At 31.8% G+C, this 16,871-nt stretch overlaps 2 protein-coding genes across 5 annotated transcripts; both read right to left on the bottom strand.

The window, feature by feature from the left end:
• Positions 1 to 2,045: 2,045 nt before the first annotated feature.
• LOC134270043 (ubiquitin-conjugating enzyme E2-17 kDa) lies at positions 2,046 to 7,640 on the bottom strand. Of its 2 annotated transcripts, none has more exons than XM_062752227.1 (5): positions 7,458 to 7,640; positions 7,266 to 7,346; positions 4,068 to 4,183; positions 3,797 to 3,885; positions 2,046 to 2,812 (listed from the first exon to the last, which is right to left on the bottom strand). In XM_062752227.1, the coding sequence occupies exons 1-5, from the start codon at positions 7,499 to 7,501 to the stop codon at positions 2,672 to 2,674; spliced, it is 471 nt and encodes a 156-aa protein (XP_062608211.1). In that variant the 5' UTR covers positions 7,502 to 7,640; the 3' UTR covers positions 2,046 to 2,671. The 2 variants fall into 2 exon arrangements, with proteins under 2 accessions (XP_062608211.1, XP_062608210.1); XM_062752226.1 differs by having other exon boundaries at positions 2,764 to 3,522; positions 7,458 to 7,637.
• Positions 7,641 to 12,276: 4,636 nt separating this feature from the next.
• LOC134269988 (uncharacterized) lies at positions 12,277 to 16,379 on the bottom strand. 3 transcript variants are annotated; one of them, XM_062752155.1, is made up of 4 exons: positions 16,344 to 16,379; positions 13,841 to 14,138; positions 13,207 to 13,355; positions 12,277 to 12,526 (listed from the first exon to the last, which is right to left on the bottom strand). In XM_062752155.1, the coding sequence occupies exons 1-3, from the start codon at positions 16,362 to 16,364 to the stop codon at positions 13,210 to 13,212; spliced, it is 465 nt and encodes a 154-aa protein (XP_062608139.1). In that variant the 5' UTR covers positions 16,365 to 16,379; the 3' UTR covers positions 12,277 to 12,526; positions 13,207 to 13,209. The 3 variants fall into 3 exon arrangements, with proteins under 3 accessions (XP_062608139.1, XP_062608140.1, XP_062608141.1); XM_062752156.1 differs by lacking the exon at positions 16,344 to 16,379 and adding an exon at positions 15,104 to 15,213; XM_062752157.1 differs by lacking the exon at positions 16,344 to 16,379 and adding an exon at positions 14,666 to 14,685.
• Between the last annotated feature and the right edge of the window lie 492 nt (positions 16,380 to 16,871).

Here is a 16,871-nt window from a genome sequence, read left to right as displayed (position 1 = left end):
ACAATGGAACAGATGGAGACAGAAACCTGTAGCTCTCTCAAAATTTCTCTGGTAAGGGACTGAAAAGGAAGCATGATGCAGAATATTCAATGATTCATAATTGGATACGGAATTTTTTCCTGAGTGGGACATTCTATTTAGTATATTGTCACAAGAGCAAAAATCAAGTGATCCTGTCTCATGAGTGAAATTCAATAAAGATTTGTTATCAACTGCAATTAAAACATTGATCTCTTTGCATCTGTCTTTTCATTATGCAGTGTTTTAGGAAATATCATCATAGTTGAGCTGTTGCAAGATGACATAGCTGGGAGATTGTAAACATGGTTTAATTTTCACAACAATCAGGATTCTTTGCAAGTTTTAGTTTCTAAATGACACCTTTATGAGTTGCAACTGATAAGTACTGTTATTACAGAGTGAAAAAAAGGAAATAAACCCTGAACCAGAAGTCTCTGTTGAGACTGTAGCTCTACTGGTTTGTACTTTAAACAAAGGAAGAGAAAAGTGGCAGTTGGGACTTGAAACTTCACAACAGCAAAATGATCATGTATTTTAGTGTACACCAGTTGCATTCCAAATTATACTTTAATCAGACTAAAACTGTATTTGGAATTGCATTTTTTAAGTATTTCACAGAAATTTCTATTTTTAGTAACCAAAGCTACATCGTTTTTTGAAATCAAAAACCGATACATAAAATTATGTATCTTAGTGTAATCTACTTGTGTGCCAAGTTATATTGAAATCAGGCCAAAACTGTAGGAGGAGTAGCATTTAAAAGTATTTCACAGAAATTTCTATTTTTAGTAACCATGGCAACACCGTTCAACGAAATCAAAAACCAATAAACAGACTTATGTATCTTACTGTAGTCTACTTGTGAGCTAAATTATATTGAAATCAGACTAAAACTATAGGAGGAGTAACATTTTAAAAGTATTTCACAGAAATTTCAATTTTTAGTAACCACGGCAACAACATTCTTCGAAATCGAAAACCGATACACAGTTATGTATCTTATCTAAGTGTAGTCTTATTGTGTGCCTAGTTATGTTGAGATCACACCAAAACTGTAGGAGGAGTAGCATTTTAAAAGTATTTCACAGAAATTTCTATTTTTAGTAACCATGGCAACACCATTCACTGAAATCGAAAACCAATAAAAAAGATTTATGTATCTTAGTGTAGTCTACCTGTGTGCCAAGTTTTATTGAAATCAGACCAAAACAGTATGAGGAATAGCATTTTGAGAAAAATTGTTTACAGATAGACAGCTAGACGGACAGATGCATTACTATCGCATAAGCTCTTCTGGTCTTTGACCAGTAAAGCTAAAGATTACCGAGTTGATCTCCATAAATGATAAATATATTTCATGTGACAAGACCTGAAAATTGTTAAAAATACTTGTGCATAATTTTAATGCAACGGAAATTAACTTCATGAAATATGCCCTTAGTGAAAATCAGTATCGTCATACATTATGAAAAGTATGCCAGTGTGAAAAGTATAGCATATATTCACAATCATGCATATTCAATACCTACACATCTTTTCTTTGTTTAATTTTTAGAAAATACTGAATTTCATATAATGCTTGGGGTGATTTTTTTCCATTAAAAAAATTGAGGCTTTGGCCTAAACCAGTAGGTAAACATCCTGGTTCTGGGAATTCTGTTTGGATAGATACTTCATTAAGAAGCTTCCATTAGAAATGTTTCCTGAGATTCTTACATTGTCAGTACAACTCTGTCTTCAATTATATTACTTCTCTGAATAATACAAATGTTTATCAATCACTGAAAGTAAATGCTTCCCAAAAGAACTTTTTAGGCACATTCAGAGACAAGAGTTTTAAAGACTTAAACAATTTTTTGATTAACTTTCAAAGTCTGTATAAGGGTACACCAGCTAAATATTCATACTTAGTCATACAGGTCTTGTTTTAAATAACAATTATCACCGTACATAAACTTCCACTTGTGTAATTTATTAAATGCACAGGAGACTGCATCCCATGAAAAGAAGCACACAACACAATATCACTGTTCTTCAAATATATTTCATCTTTATGACTTAACAACAAACTTTGATCTACACATAAAAATGCACCTTATGGTACACACAACACAAGTGCAGCAAAAACACTTAATGCTCTCAGTACAATCAATCTCAACAATGCATTGTATTCAAGTTACTTTCCTTGACAGTAAAAAAATCTATGCAATGGCCAAACATACAATTTAATGTTTAGACAATAATAATATTGTCTAAAATATAAACATGAAAGACATCTTACAAGCAAACACACAATTCCTAGGTATCACGATTAAGTAGCAGGAAACATTTCAAACTTTACGCAGTTTTTTGAAACAATGGTTATACATGTACATGTAGTTGGCTTTTCATATAATAAAATCCAGTGATAGAATATGCTAGAAATTTTCATTAAATTTTTAACAATGGATTATACATGTATGTATTAAATGTCTCCCAGTTATTTTGAAAATCAATTCCTTCACTTGAAATGCAGCTGGATATCAATATCTATCAAAACTTCTCATTCCATCCCATTAACATTTGAAGACTGCTTATTTAAACAATATCGACAAAATACAGAGTTAAAACATAATTGAAGGTTTTGGTATTCTGTGAACACACACAATATTCACTCAATATCGCCATGATAAATCCAGCTTTCCTCTACCACAACCTTAACTCGTTTTTCATATTCACGACGATTTTCTTTATATAACTGGGCTGCTACATTATTTGCGGGACTGTTTGGGTTAGGTTCATCCAGTAAGGACTGAAAAATCCAGAGCAAATCAAAACATTGAAGACAAAAAAAATGCATCAAGTAGGAATTAAGCTAGCAACATACATCAAAAATACAAATATTACAAAAAATGTTACATAATATTAAACAAAGAAATTTACTACTAATGAAATAGTCCCAATTCAAATTAAATCAGTGCATAAATTAGTATAAGGAAAGCATTTCACACTATGTCAAACTTCTTGCCATAAATAATATTCAGTAAAAAAAATGCACAAGTCTGAAATCAAATGTTTAAATGTTGCAGGATGTGTATGGTACGATAATGATGATGAGGGGAAAAAAGCTAGCAAATAAACAACCCAACAATACTTGAAATATATACTGACAGTGTACAATCTTCTTTAAAATGAGATTTACAGTCCTGAATTTAATTACTGACATGATCTGTGTATATATAAATAAAAAAGAACAATTGTCGAGATATTCCAGGAAATAATTTTTCACACAAATATGGATCCAAATGTAAGGTAAAGAATTGGTGTTTGCTAGGACTTCATCTCCTCATCGTCATCATCGACCCCATCATCGTCATTTTCATCATCATCATCGGAATCATCTTTCCAGCTCTCCTGCACAATGCACTGAACTTTTTTCTCATACTCTCGCCTATTTTCTCTATATAACTGAGCCGCCTCATTATTAGCAGGGCTATTGGGATTGGGGTCATGAAGAAGAGACTACAAACAGAATGGGATTTTTCAGACTTTTTCATGTAATTCAGTTAATTTTTACGGAATTCCAAATTTTGATTGTTTTATGCAAAATTCTTACGACTTTTGTTTTAAAATAACTGTTCATAAATCATAGAAAATGGTTTACACATTCGTAAGCCATGTCAAGACTCAATTCTGAAAAATTCCCTTATACTTTTTATAAAGTAAAAGGTACCATCTACACTTCATAAAAGATTTAAAATACCTGATGTGTGTACATCTAAGCCTATATACTTACTTGAATAGAAGTTAAAATAGCAGATGCATCATATGTGGGACTCCATCTATTTTGTAATATATCTAGACATATACTTCCATCAGCATAAACTAAAATGTAAAGACAATACAATGTAAATACATGTACATCTTTCCTGGATTTTTGTTTATAATGATATATATAAAACTGGAAAAAAATGTCTTTGACATGTATCTGCTAGTTTAATGTAAATACAGTACATGAATTCATTCTATGCAATCATTTGAACGAGAAACTTAAATTGTGAACTTACCATTAGGATGAAACATTTTTGAAACAAATCGCACTGTTGGGGGTTTATTTGGATATTCTTCTGTGAACTCTATTGTTAATTTGAAAGTACCATCTTCAAATGGGGTATCATGTGGTCTACAATTACAATACAAAAATGTCATTTGAATCACAGAGAGAAAATAGCATTGTCAGAATGTGTTTTTGATATTAGTATGTACTATAATTACCCCCCCCCCTTCTTTTCCAACTTGTAGAAGTGACTTGCACACCTACTAATTCTGAAAAACTTCTTAGATGGAGAACTAGCAATTGGTCAGCAATGTTCAATTATTAGAATGAATGATTTTTTTTTACTACCAGCCTAACTTCATGAAATACACAATAACACAGGGTAATTATACCGAAAGTTCATTAAAACAATACATACTTGTGAGCAGAGCAAAAAACCCTATAAAAACATTAAAGGTAGGATCAGTTACCATGGAGGAGTAAGCATCCTCAGTATTCCCTGTTGACTGGTCATACCCCTGGCCTAGTATGCTCATTGTCATGATTAGGTAAATGGGGAAACCACAGAAATTATCCTGCGAAAGGACTCTGTCCAATTTCGATACATCACATTTATTTTTCTCTTAATCCAAAAAAAGAGAGTAAATTTTTCCCAAATTTTAGACAAAAAATTGTCAGTTCAAACTGTGTAAATGCTGTACAAGTTGATTAAATATTTCATTTCCTCATAATTTTTTATTCAGTTGTAAAGGTATCACAAGAGTCAGAGACACATGTTGCAAACAGCCTTAAGTCAAGACATTGCTGGCACTTGAAAGTTGAAACAAGTTAAAAGCACAGATAAGTAGTGATGGGGAATCGGAAAAAAATCAGAATCGATTATCGGTAAAAATCGGCTGGGCATAATCGATTAATAATCGAAATTTTGAACTTTAATGAAATTAATATAGAAATGTTAAAACTTATTCATATTTCTGTCAGACTTTTACACAAAAATCATATACTAACATAAAATATTCAAAAATGTTAATTGAAATTTCTTTTTTAAATGTGGAAAATGATATTTTGTTCACTTTAAACAATGTAGAACTATTGAAACAGAAATGGAATTTATATTTTTTATAAAGTCCATGCAACGGGTATTTTACTGATATTAGTCCCAACTTTTATTTAATACATGAATTTATTTCTTAAAATTAGCTTTAATTAGTTAAAATTGCAAGTTTTAAAAGTAGTTATCCAGAAGTAAGACTTGTATTTCTGATTACAATTACGTTTAAAGATTGACTAGACTAATTATGCTTTCCTTTGCATAGTAAAACCTTGCAATATCACCGTTTCCTGGTATTAGTCTAACACCATATTTAATCATGGCGGTAAAAGTATCAACAAGACACGGAATCCTTCCATGTTTTCAACATTTATCACTACTTTTATGCTCTTTGCACTTGGATTTGGTAATAAAATTAAAGTATGACAATTTAATTTTTTGTTAGCGATGTCGGCGACATTTATTTTATAATCGATTAGTAGCATCGAAGAGCTTCTAACGACCGACAATCGATTGTCGGCGACAATCGTTCCATCACTACAGATAAGCGAGATCAGGCGAGATAAATGTGTTAAACAATTTATTTCCTATGTAGCTTGTAACACGAGCATTGATTGGTTACAAAGTCGGGTGTAAATATCCGTGCACCCAACTTGAGCCGGGTGTAAATAAAACGTGGCATCACTATGCATTGAAGTATCTTTGAAAACATACAGATGTGTGCCAAAAGTGATGATAATTTTATAGTTTTCTCTACACATTTCATTGAAAACAACATTTTGTAAAATCACTGGCACATGGTCAATCTTTGTCAAATTTCATTATTTATTTCAATACTGAAACCAGAAAATGTGTAGTTATCATTTTCGAAAAGATAATTTCATATTCAGTTTTTTAGAAAAAGATAGTTCATCATCAAATAATTTTTATAAGTTCTAAAATTCAATGTCTATTTTGACTTTATTATTCATTGTGCTTATGTGACTTTACCGTTAATTTTCATGTCACACTTATCAAGATCTAGTAAATGTCCTTAGACTAACTTTTTGGTGCTAGATCCATTATGACATCATAATCATTTTCAACTTTCTTTTGGCCGTACTTTACAGCTCTAATAGAATTAGGTAGAAAATAAAGTATTTTCATGGAATTCAATTTGAAATCACCTGCAAAGTAGTCGGATACCTATACATGTATTAAATTAAACATTATTTTAAAGAAGAGACCAAGAACATACAAATTACCATTTTCTGAAAGACTGTAGGCAATCTGCATACATTTTGTTTGAGTGATTTGGAAAAAACTCCCTAATTCATGATTGGTTTTCTTAATATTTCATTGAAAATGACAGTCTCAAATATGGTTTTTCATCTTATTTTCCTACAAATTATGCCCTGAAACACCTTTTTTGACCAAGCTAAAGTTATAAAGCATCATTAAAGGAATTCATTTCTTGATTTTGATAAATCTGTAGGCACCCTTCATTTACTAAATCTTGACCTTAAATTATATAATATTTTTAAAATATCAAAGCTGATCATATCAAAACTTGTTCTTATCAAATAAAACAATTTCTTGGATTATCAAAAATTTTGGTAAAATCTGTTAGGAAATGTTGTTGTGCCAGTGTTTTTAAAAAATGTTGATTTCAATAAAATAAATCGAAAAAAAAAAAAAAATTATCTTCACTTTTGGCACACATCTGCATATTGACCACTGGACATTGGCCTTATGCCCAAAAGGGTAAGTGTAATTTTCTTTCACAGTTTCTAGAAAATTCTCTTTGTTCATTTGCCAGGCTTTTCTAATGAGTAATGTCTGCATAAAAATGTTGTACTCAGATTACAATCTGTAAATTGAGGCAAAACCACATTTCAGACAAATCATTTGTCTGGTTATTGTAGTTTTCCGTCATTTTGTGAATTGCTAGTTTTCAGATCTTTTAGATATTACTGTGGATCAGTTAAACTCATCCTTACAATGAATTTTAATATATCCCCTCCCCCAAAAAGGGTGTTCCATCTGGAAACTGTAGTATGGTACATATACCAAAGATACAATATCATGACTAAGTCAGATTTTCTATAACTTTTCCTATGAAAGCAACAAAATAAATAGCATCAAAACACAATAGTCGAATAAAAACATAATTATTACCCAAATATCACAGCATTCCATAGCATAATATTATTTTCTGTCGGGGCACCACTTACACCAGCAGGAGGATCTTCTTGAAGTCTAGAATACAAAAAATTATATATTTATTTGTGACGCATATAAATAGCATCAGAGGCCATCTTGGAAATATTTTGTAAGGAAGTCAAAACATATCAATATGCCCTAATATACCTCTTGAAATCTCTCATTAATCGTCGTCTAGCGGGTGTAGTCATATTCTTAACAATCAGTGAAAATAAAAGTTATCACAGTTAGGAAATTGGAGCACTTTTGATGTATAATTTTCGCCACAGTTTTTGTTGTGGCTGGGATTTTTTTTCTCTATGACGTTTACATCCGGGCTACTCTTTCCTTCGGAACATTAGAAGACGTTCGGAATGTCTCGGGTCATATCATGTATATTCGCCCCCAATCAAATTGACACCGAAACAATTTTTCTCTTTGATCACTTTAATTTTCTTTTTATGCCCCCGTAAACGAAGTTTCGGGGATATATAGTTTTTGCCCTGTCCGTCTGTCTGTTTGTCCCTAAAAACTTTGACATTGTTCGTAACTTTTGACTGTGGACTATATATGGGTTTTATTTTCTCCCTCGTAAACTCCCCCGAAAATAAATCTTTTCTTGACTAATTTGAAAAACAACAACAATTAGTTTATGTTAGGTGCGTTCATTACAAGATCGCATTTATAAGTATATCAATAATCATAGATTTTAATGGCGAAATACGTAACATAATATTAATTGACACCTTCATCAACAAGAAAACATAACTGTACACGTATAATGATTACATACAATGCGTTGCATAGTTTGTAGGGCGGGGATGGGAAGGGAAATGTATGTCCTTGAAATCTTGTAACGAACTTCGTAATGACTAAAAACATGCCTGGAACACTATTTATAGTACGTACGTAAGCGCCAAATCACTCGTGCATGCAAAAATTACTATGAATAGATCGGACATTTCCGTAAAACGAAACTCAAAAACGAAAAGAAATTCATTTACCACAGGCGCTTGACGTTTTTAACCTTTCTCTTTATAAATAAAAAAAATCCCTACTATAATAAAAGAAGGGAAGTTTTTTATTTATAAAGAGAAACGTTAAAAACGTCAATTAATGTGTATCGCTTGTAACAAGATCCATCTTTGGGTACCACCAACTTTTGACCTTGACCTTGGAGTTTGACACACTTTTACACCAAATTTTTACTTTGGTCATATCATTTGAACAGTTGGTGCTAAGACTCTAGCCCATACTTCACATATGCGGTATACTTTGTGACAAGATCTTCCATTGGATACAAACAACTTTAACCTAATTTGACCTTGGAGATTGACCTACTTAAAAACTTAAACCTTTTTTAACAACTTTTGAACGGTACATGTAAGGGCTATGGAGTTTATATTTCACACAATTATGTATTCCTTGTGACAAATTAATTAGCCTCGGACCTTTCATTGGAAACCAAAAATTTGGCTCTTTGACCTAAACCTTGGAGTTTGACCTACTTTTTTTTTTAAATTAATTTTGGTCATATCCTCTGAACGATTGGTCTTAGGGCTGTCATACTTCACATATGTATTCTTTGTTACAATACATTCCATTGGATACAAACAACCTTTACCTTTTGACCTTGGAGATTGACATACTTTTAAAAACTTTTGAACGGTAAGGGCTAGCAGGAGGGATTTTATATATTCACATAATAATGCAATCCTTGTGACAAGACCTTCCACTGGATACCAACAACTTTGACTTTTTGACCTTGACCTTTGAGATTGGCCAACTTTTAAAAACCTTTAATTATGTTTTGAACGGTTGGTTTTGGGACTATCACACTTCACATAAAACATAAATCATGAGATGTTATCTTTGTGGCAAGACCGACAACTTTGACCATTACGATCGAGCAGTCAGGGCTATAGGACTTTCGTATGTAATCTTTGTGACAATTATTAGGCCTTTCTTTAGAAACCAACAACTTTGACCCTTCCACCTTGACCCCGGAGTTTCACATACCTTTAAAAAACGTTATCCTTGGCCATAACTTTTGAACAGGTGGTGCTAGGGTTTTATATTTCACAGTTGTATTTCTCGTGAGAAGGCCTTACTTTGGGTATATCAACATATATTTGCAACTTTCGCTGTATTGCATTACGGGGACATCATGCAGAGTTTAACAAACATATTTTTTTAAAGTGCTTGTTTCGGTAATCAATTTTTAACCACGTTTTATTATTATACTTTGGGTTAAAATTAAATACCGAAACAAGTGTCTATATAGTGTATAAAAAACGTATAAAGATGCGCAATTCCGTCAGGCGTAGTTGAATATTGAACCTGATGTTGACTATTTAAAGTGTTTCAAGATTATGAGAAAATATGTGCTATCTTAACTTTAATTATGAAATACATAAAATTAAAAAAAAAAGGTTTACTCAAATTTAAATCACGATTTCTTAAAGTATTCAATAAAGTTGCAACTGTGGTAAGAGAAAAAAGTCTCGGATTCATATATTGCTAACATTCGTGCTTGGAAGGGACTATATTTTAACTAGAAATTCCATATAACCAGACAATGAAGCTGGAAAAAATATCCTGAAAAATATTAGAAAGCGTTGTTTAACTTGAAAAATATATTTTAACAGCACGTATGCTCACAATCTGATTAAAATCAGATCCTTTGATCCGCTCACGTAGATCGCTAGATTGTGTAGCGATCTACGTGAGCGGATCAAAGGATTTGATTTTAATTAGATTGGTATGCTAAGTAACTTGAAACAAGAATTAGCGATTTCTTAAAAAATATCACTGCAATAACAAATTACCTATATCTTTTACATGACGAGTGAAAGGGAAAGAGAGAGAGAGAGCAATTAATAAGCTTGAGTATCATAGTAATTTTTAAACTATGGGTTAATTAATTATTATACCAAGACAAGGGCCAGGTTCAAAACGTCGTCGGGGCAATTGCCTTTCCGACAAACTCTGCGAAAATCCACCTTGTGGGAAGTTGCGATTTCTCTCTAAAGAGCTACAGTACATGTACACTGTACGTGAAACCCAGTTACTCGAACGTGTCCCAAATACTGTAACTATATAATTATATACTCTTCAGGGTCATATAATTATTGCAATTATAACTTCCTCAACAAAATCCAGCGATCTACAAAACTTGTTCCCTTAGACAACCACTTTGCAGAAATTCCCCTTGGAAGACTTTTAGCTCACCTGAACCAAGACTAGTTCACGTATACTAAAGATTCATTTAAGTTTTTCTGATCAAAATCTATCCATTGCATGCCGTCTTTGTTGTTAACATTTTGTTTACAATTGTATTTTCTCTAAAACCCCTGGGTCAGTTTCAACCAAATTCAATAAAGAGTATATATATATCCTTATAGGGAGATAATTTAAATTTCTTAAAATGAAGGGTCACACCTTTTTTTTTTCAGAAGTACCGGTAGATAATTGAGAAATAATGAAAATTAGGTTGGGTCATTAAAAAATCTTCAGGAATCACTGGGTCAGTATATATACGAGATGTATGTAAAATCTACCTGACATAGTGTTCCAAGTGAAATCAAAGCATGATTGATTGATTCCTGGGGTTAGGGTGGGATTACTATGGACATTCAAAGTTTTACTTTGGAGTACAAAGGAAATGTCTTTTTAAAAGATCTCCCTCTCACAAGCAGTGATGCTATGGCAAGTCATATTTACATGGAAGCATATACCCCCCTCCAGCGGTAGGATGGGGCCATATTAGGGGATCTAAGTATTACATGGGAATATATAGGGGATGTGGCAACGCACTTTGAAAAAAAGTTTCAATGTGCGTTAAAACTGGGACAAAATCAACGCACTTTGAAAAAATTTTCAAAGTGCGTTAAGAGTGTAAATAAAAAAAATTACCAAGGGGACATTTAATGCACTTTGAACAAAATGTGTATCAAACAAAAAATTTAGACTTAGATTTTAGTAACAGAGAGAATGAATTTGCAATAATTACACCTATTGAAAAACTTTTTGATTAAATGTACTCATTTAACCTCATTAAGAACAAGGAGAAGACAAGTTGATGTTCTCTCAGCAAACCTCTTTTTTCTAATATATCGCACATGGCCGTCCGTAGCAAAGTGAAAGTGGACCCCCAAGGTAAGCCCCAATTTTCAATGCCTACATTATGTATATCTTTGCAAAACATTTGTGTACCTATATTAAGCCCTCCCCCTCCTGGTACCGATGCCTATGCTACACCCAAATATTATGTATTTACATAACCGGTATGAAGTTGAAAACTTTCAATAAATTAGTTTACATAAAATGCATGCAAACTGGAAAAGATTAAGTACAGTAAAACATTTAAGAGAGAAAGGATTTTCAAAGTATGGAAAATCAAAATTGCTCCTCACCTTCACATCCTGAATTAAGTGACCGCATCGCCGAAAAGTTATCAACGGATTCAAATATTCATCATACCTAAGATTTGCAAGAGTATTGACAAAGCCAAACACATTTTTTTCAAAGTGCGTAAATATGGTCGATATTAACGCACTTTGAAAAGAAAATTTATTTTTTCAAAGTGCGTTGATTTGGTCCCAAATTTAACGCACTTTGAAAATTTTTTTCAAAGTGCGTAGTTTTTCAAAGTGCATTGTAACAAGGGAAAAACCTTTTTAAAAATTTCTTCTCAAGAAAAAGCAAATCCATGATGTTTGGTCATATTGACAATCATGTCCCACTGGGATATGGTAGGGCTACAATATGATCCAAGTTTTAACATAAGATAAGAATATATTCGTAGGGGGGGTGTGTGCTGATGAAGATGGACCATAGTTACTCATATTCCATTGATTTTAGGAGCCAATGAGCCTCTCGTTTTCTCTGTCTGATAGACTTTGAAACTTTTCAACCCTGCCAATCTCATTCTTTTTACGTAGAGAACCAAATAAAGTAATGTTGGTATTATAAAACAAACAAGGAATTCTAAATAAAAATTACTTTATTTAAAGTTTAAATAAATAATAAAATGATAAAATACTCAAAAAGAAAACTTTTAAAAGTTGATGTATTCTTTAAACAGAATAATTGTTCAGGTTAGTCTTACAAGTTATGTAAAACAGAGGAGATTCCTTTAGATATGCAGATTCAGGAAAATGAAATAATACACTGAGATTCAATACAATATCAGTCCCGCTGTAATCATCTTGAGCCGTCACTGGTTATTACTCTCCCTGAAAAGAAAATGTGAAAGAATTTACCTAGGTAACCATGTGTGAGTAAAATTTCAAAACACATGTGAGCCATGCAGATACATGAACATTGTACCTGTGCAATTAAATTAGCTGTTTAAAAATATGACTACAAGAAACAAAATTTGACTTCTTTGTATCAGTGGTTTTTATTTAAATTTGAAAAAAAAAAACATTTTGTGAAATCTAATCAAAAAGCATCCTCCTGCAATTTTAGTTAATTTAAACAAAAGTAAATTAATGCTTTTAAATTCTGTATATTGTTTTTGTTTTCCTTTCAACTTTTGATTATTCCATAAAAAAAAAGTTTTAAAAATCATAAACGAAAAAAAGCTTGATGGTAAAAATCATATAATTGTGTTATAACATTTAGCTTACATTGCGTAACTCCCTCCATGGTTAAATTTTTCAGAGTTAGAGAACCCTAGGGAGTGTGTATTATAAGGGTAAGTGCTTAATATTTATATTTTTTTTTTTAATTTTGAATTTTGCATTCATGTTGTTCACGTTACGTTAAGTCACTAACGTCAGCCATAATATGACAGACTTATGGCCAGGGACTGTACATGTATTGAAAGGCAAGATGAAAGACTTGGATGTTTGTCTTTGGGTTCCTCTTGTTATTGAGGCATGAAATATTCAGTAGAATACACAACTGGTACCTGTTACATGAAGGCTGAGTGTTTGTTCTTGGAATGATGAAGCTGGTTATCCTCCTTGTGTTTGTGGGGCTCTGTAGAGATGGCCAACACAGCGTGATACGACTTCACAACATGGCTGTGACCGCTTGGCTCTTTACAATCTTTTTCAGCTAAAATATACCAGTATTTTATAATGATTTACAGACACCTCTCTCCCATTCTTGTAATTTTTTTTTTTGCTTTAACTGATAATGACATTAATTAATGGTCAGTATTAAGCATTAAATCATTAGGATCATAAATTTCATGATTGTCTATGCAAATGTGACAGCTCATTTCTAACAGACTAGTGTTTTAGTGCAAACATCAAATCAGCTGATCGGTAATTCATAAGATCAAGAAATTCCTCTACCAATTTTAAACTTCTGACAGTAAGAAAATACTGCATTTCAGTTCATGCAACTCTAAGCACTGAATAACATTTGAACTATATGCCAATTTTGGATGTGGATATATGTATGTCCTTTTGCTTTAAAAAAATTTCAATACTTTTCATACATGTATGTGTTCATTAAAATTTCTTTGCTATGCTTTATTAGTCACAATTATTTATTCTGATTTTATAAAACAGCAATGGCAGATTTTAGATATTTACCTGGTAGAGGAGCCAGTCCTACTTTTTCTGCAATATCTGGATGAGTTTCTTGTAGTGCGTCACACATTTCGTTGGTGCAGGAGGGATTTGAAGACTCTAAAGTTTCTAGAAGTTTGGGAACTGCCTCCTCGCAACTTAAAACTACCAGACTGTTGGCGGTTTCCTGATCAATCAAACCCCTCCTACCCAAATTGTCTAAGAAGGTGGGCAAGTGAATGGACTGCTGCAGCAAAGCAATGTTCTCCTTTAGTTTCTGCCAGACTTCACTTCCCATGTACGGAAACTGATTTCTGCAACACTATTTGAAAGTTCTCAAGATTAAATCAACCTTAAAAGAAAGACGGTTACATATAGCAAGCCCATCTACTACTTTTTCGTAATTTTTTTCCCTTTATATTTTTTCTTAGAGAGATATCTTTTTAGCTTAGAGAGAGATCTCTTAAGCTTACAGAGATTAAAAGAGATATTTCTTTGACTATGGGACATGTGTTTATAACATGTTACAGCCTAGAGAGATAACTCTTTAAAGAAAAGAGGTATCTATCTCTTTAATTTTTTTTTTTTGAAAATATATAGTACAAGAGCTTGTCATATTTACATCTTATATTCACTCTTCTTTTTCCCCTCTCTTTCTTCCATAAATTTACTTATTATAGACATGATAAAGAGTCATGAACCCCTAAAATAATTCATATAATTTTTTTAAAACATAAAATGTATTTTTTTTTAAACTTTAGTAAGAGAAAACAACAACTTTCATTTAAAAATTGTTCATGGTGATAGTTTTTTTTCCCCTTTAAAATAAGTTATTAATAGCTAACATACATGTATATCAGATATACACAGACATGCTATGAATATCCCTTCTTAGAAAAAAAAAATCAAGCAGGTCCTTAATGTACGTTAATATATCTTTAACTCTACTTTCACTTTAAACATTTCATAAATTCACAAGGAATCGTGGATGATGCAATGATGAACACGTGTATATTTCACAATATCTCCTGTACGAAATGTCTGCTATAATGGCAAACTGTAATCAATTACTGGCTATTGATCATCATCCATAGAACTTACACATAAGCTATACACTGAAGCACATGACTGCACATGGTCAGGATGTAAATGTAATTATAGCTCTTGCCTTATATTTTCTTCAAACGACCTAAAGCTAATTTTTAGCGAGTCTTACAAGTAAATTGTATTGTTTTGTTCACATATAATGATAAAGATTATTCATTTGTATCTTAGATACTATCTTACCTTGCCCAATTAATATCACAGGAAGAAATATCGAATGACGGAGTACGTAATACATGTACGTGTATAAACAAATAAACGCGCTTGCGCAGAGGGTGGAGGCACACGAAAGGACCAGAATCAGTTTTATGTAGATCACCATTATTACATCTAGAAATGACTGCATAACATAATTATTTTACAATGTACAATTTAGATATGATTATGTATAGCCTTACATTCTATACCAGATTAATGTTTATATATAATGAACAATTGATGATGTGCCTTTGCCAATTGTTATAATTATGTGTTATAAGGGTTTGTAAATGTCAAATTATTAATTATGAATATATTTTTTTATATAATTGTTTATTTCTTTTCGGTCTTGTTTGACATATGTAGTTGAAAGTTAATTGTTTTCATTTGATGTTTAGGAAAGGCATTTTTGCACATGTTACCAATATTTAATTCTTGACATCTCTTTCCTGCCTCACGATATCAATGTCATTTACTCATACTTGTTATCAGCTTTATGGTTAGATCTTAGGATTGTGTTCTTTGAATTTGTTATGCTTAGCTCTACCTAATTTCAGTGTTGTAAATTAATGTCATACGGATTCCCCCTGTTCTTGCAACTTTCTATCCTTAATTTAATTGGCTGGTCAGTACGAAAGTGGGCGGAGTTGTCAAAGATTAGATGTGAGTTTGTAAGTGAGTCAATCTTAAGAAATTCTTTGTAAAATTCAGTTTGTTCCATCTACGAAATTTGTTCTAAATTGTATTTTGTGAAATTCATATTTTTGGACTTACAATAAATTCTAAAACTTTAAAAACCGACTTACCAATTGACAATTTATTACACAATTATTGTAATTGTGTTTGTGCCAATAAATATTTGTATTTGTATTGTATTGTATATCGATTTTTAAAATAAAAACTTTCCTTTTTCGCCAAGGCACTTTATAGTGAAAAAAAATATGATAATAAAACTTTTCAAGGGGAATAATTATTAATATATTGCGATCAGGGATTTTCTAAAGGGAGGGAACATTTTTTAATTTTTGTTCATAACGATGAATATCTTTTTTTTTTCCCCCATTGTTGCAGTTAATCATGTTGTGAATTTATCAATTTTACCTCTAATATTGCATAACACAAGTAGCTCAAACTTTATAGTTTTTTCCTGTATGGAGAAGGCAAATATTTATTATATATTTATTTTACAAATACGCAAAATATAAAATCAAAGAAAATAACTCACCATTGTTTCACTGCTCTTCATTTTTCTTTATATATGCACAAAATTATAATTTTAACTACAGACTATAGATTATGACGTAACAATTAAACAATTCCATGACGTCATAATTACCGACAAAAATCAAAATTTTAACCTTTTTAAAATTCATTATTATAATAAAAACCCAAATAGGAAAAAGATCCGTCAAAGTCTGTGGTGTCTAAAGTATTATTTACACACTGAATTGTCAACGGAATTTCCCATTTTTACCAGATTATGATAAGGAGCACAGGCAAGTGTTACCGGTCGTCAGGGGATGCTGATTTGATTTGAACATATTTTATTATGTAAAATACATAATTGGATTGGGCAGCAGGCATAGCCTATATGAGCCCTCTCCAAAGGTACAAGGTTAATTAATACACATATAGTAACAGGTTTATATATGACCAATAAGTTGTATACAGACACAAATTTAAATAGAACATAGGGGAAAGAAAGATACATGAGTAAGATAGAAAAGGAAAAAAAAACAACATATGAATACCG

The sequence above is a fragment of the Saccostrea cucullata genome, unplaced genomic scaffold, assembly GCF_032062105.1.
Source record: "Saccostrea cucullata isolate Sc308-1 unplaced genomic scaffold, CSIRO_AGI_Scuc_v1 ctg261, whole genome shotgun sequence".
Lineage (NCBI taxonomy): Eukaryota > Metazoa > Mollusca > Bivalvia > Ostreida > Ostreidae > Saccostrea > Saccostrea cuccullata.
Note: the sequence above shows the minus strand (reverse complement) of the source record. Positions and strands in the feature narration are given on the sequence as shown.

Excerpts from the sequence above, each read along its gene's own strand:
- LOC134270043 (XM_062752226.1), bottom strand. The coding sequence starts at position 7,501 with ATGACTACACCCGCTAGACGACGATTAATGAGAGATTTCAAGAG. Across the intron at positions 7,347-7,457 it reads TTAATGAGAGATTTCAAGAG|ACTTCAAGAAGATCCTCCTG; the intron begins GTATATTAGGGC and ends TTTGTATTCTAG. Across the intron at positions 4,184-7,265 it reads TGGAATGCTGTGATATTTGG|ACCACATGATACCCCATTTG; the intron begins GTAATAATTATG and ends TTGTAATTGTAG.
- LOC134269988 (XM_062752155.1), bottom strand. The coding sequence starts at position 16,364 with ATGAAGAGCAGTGAAACAATG. Across the intron at positions 14,139-16,343 it reads TGAAGAGCAGTGAAACAATG|TGTTGCAGAAATCAGTTTCC; the intron begins GTGAGTTATTTT and ends ACTTTCAAATAG. Across the intron at positions 13,356-13,840 it reads AGGACTGGCTCCTCTACCAG|CTGAAAAAGATTGTAAAGAG; the intron begins GTAAATATCTAA and ends GGTATATTTTAG.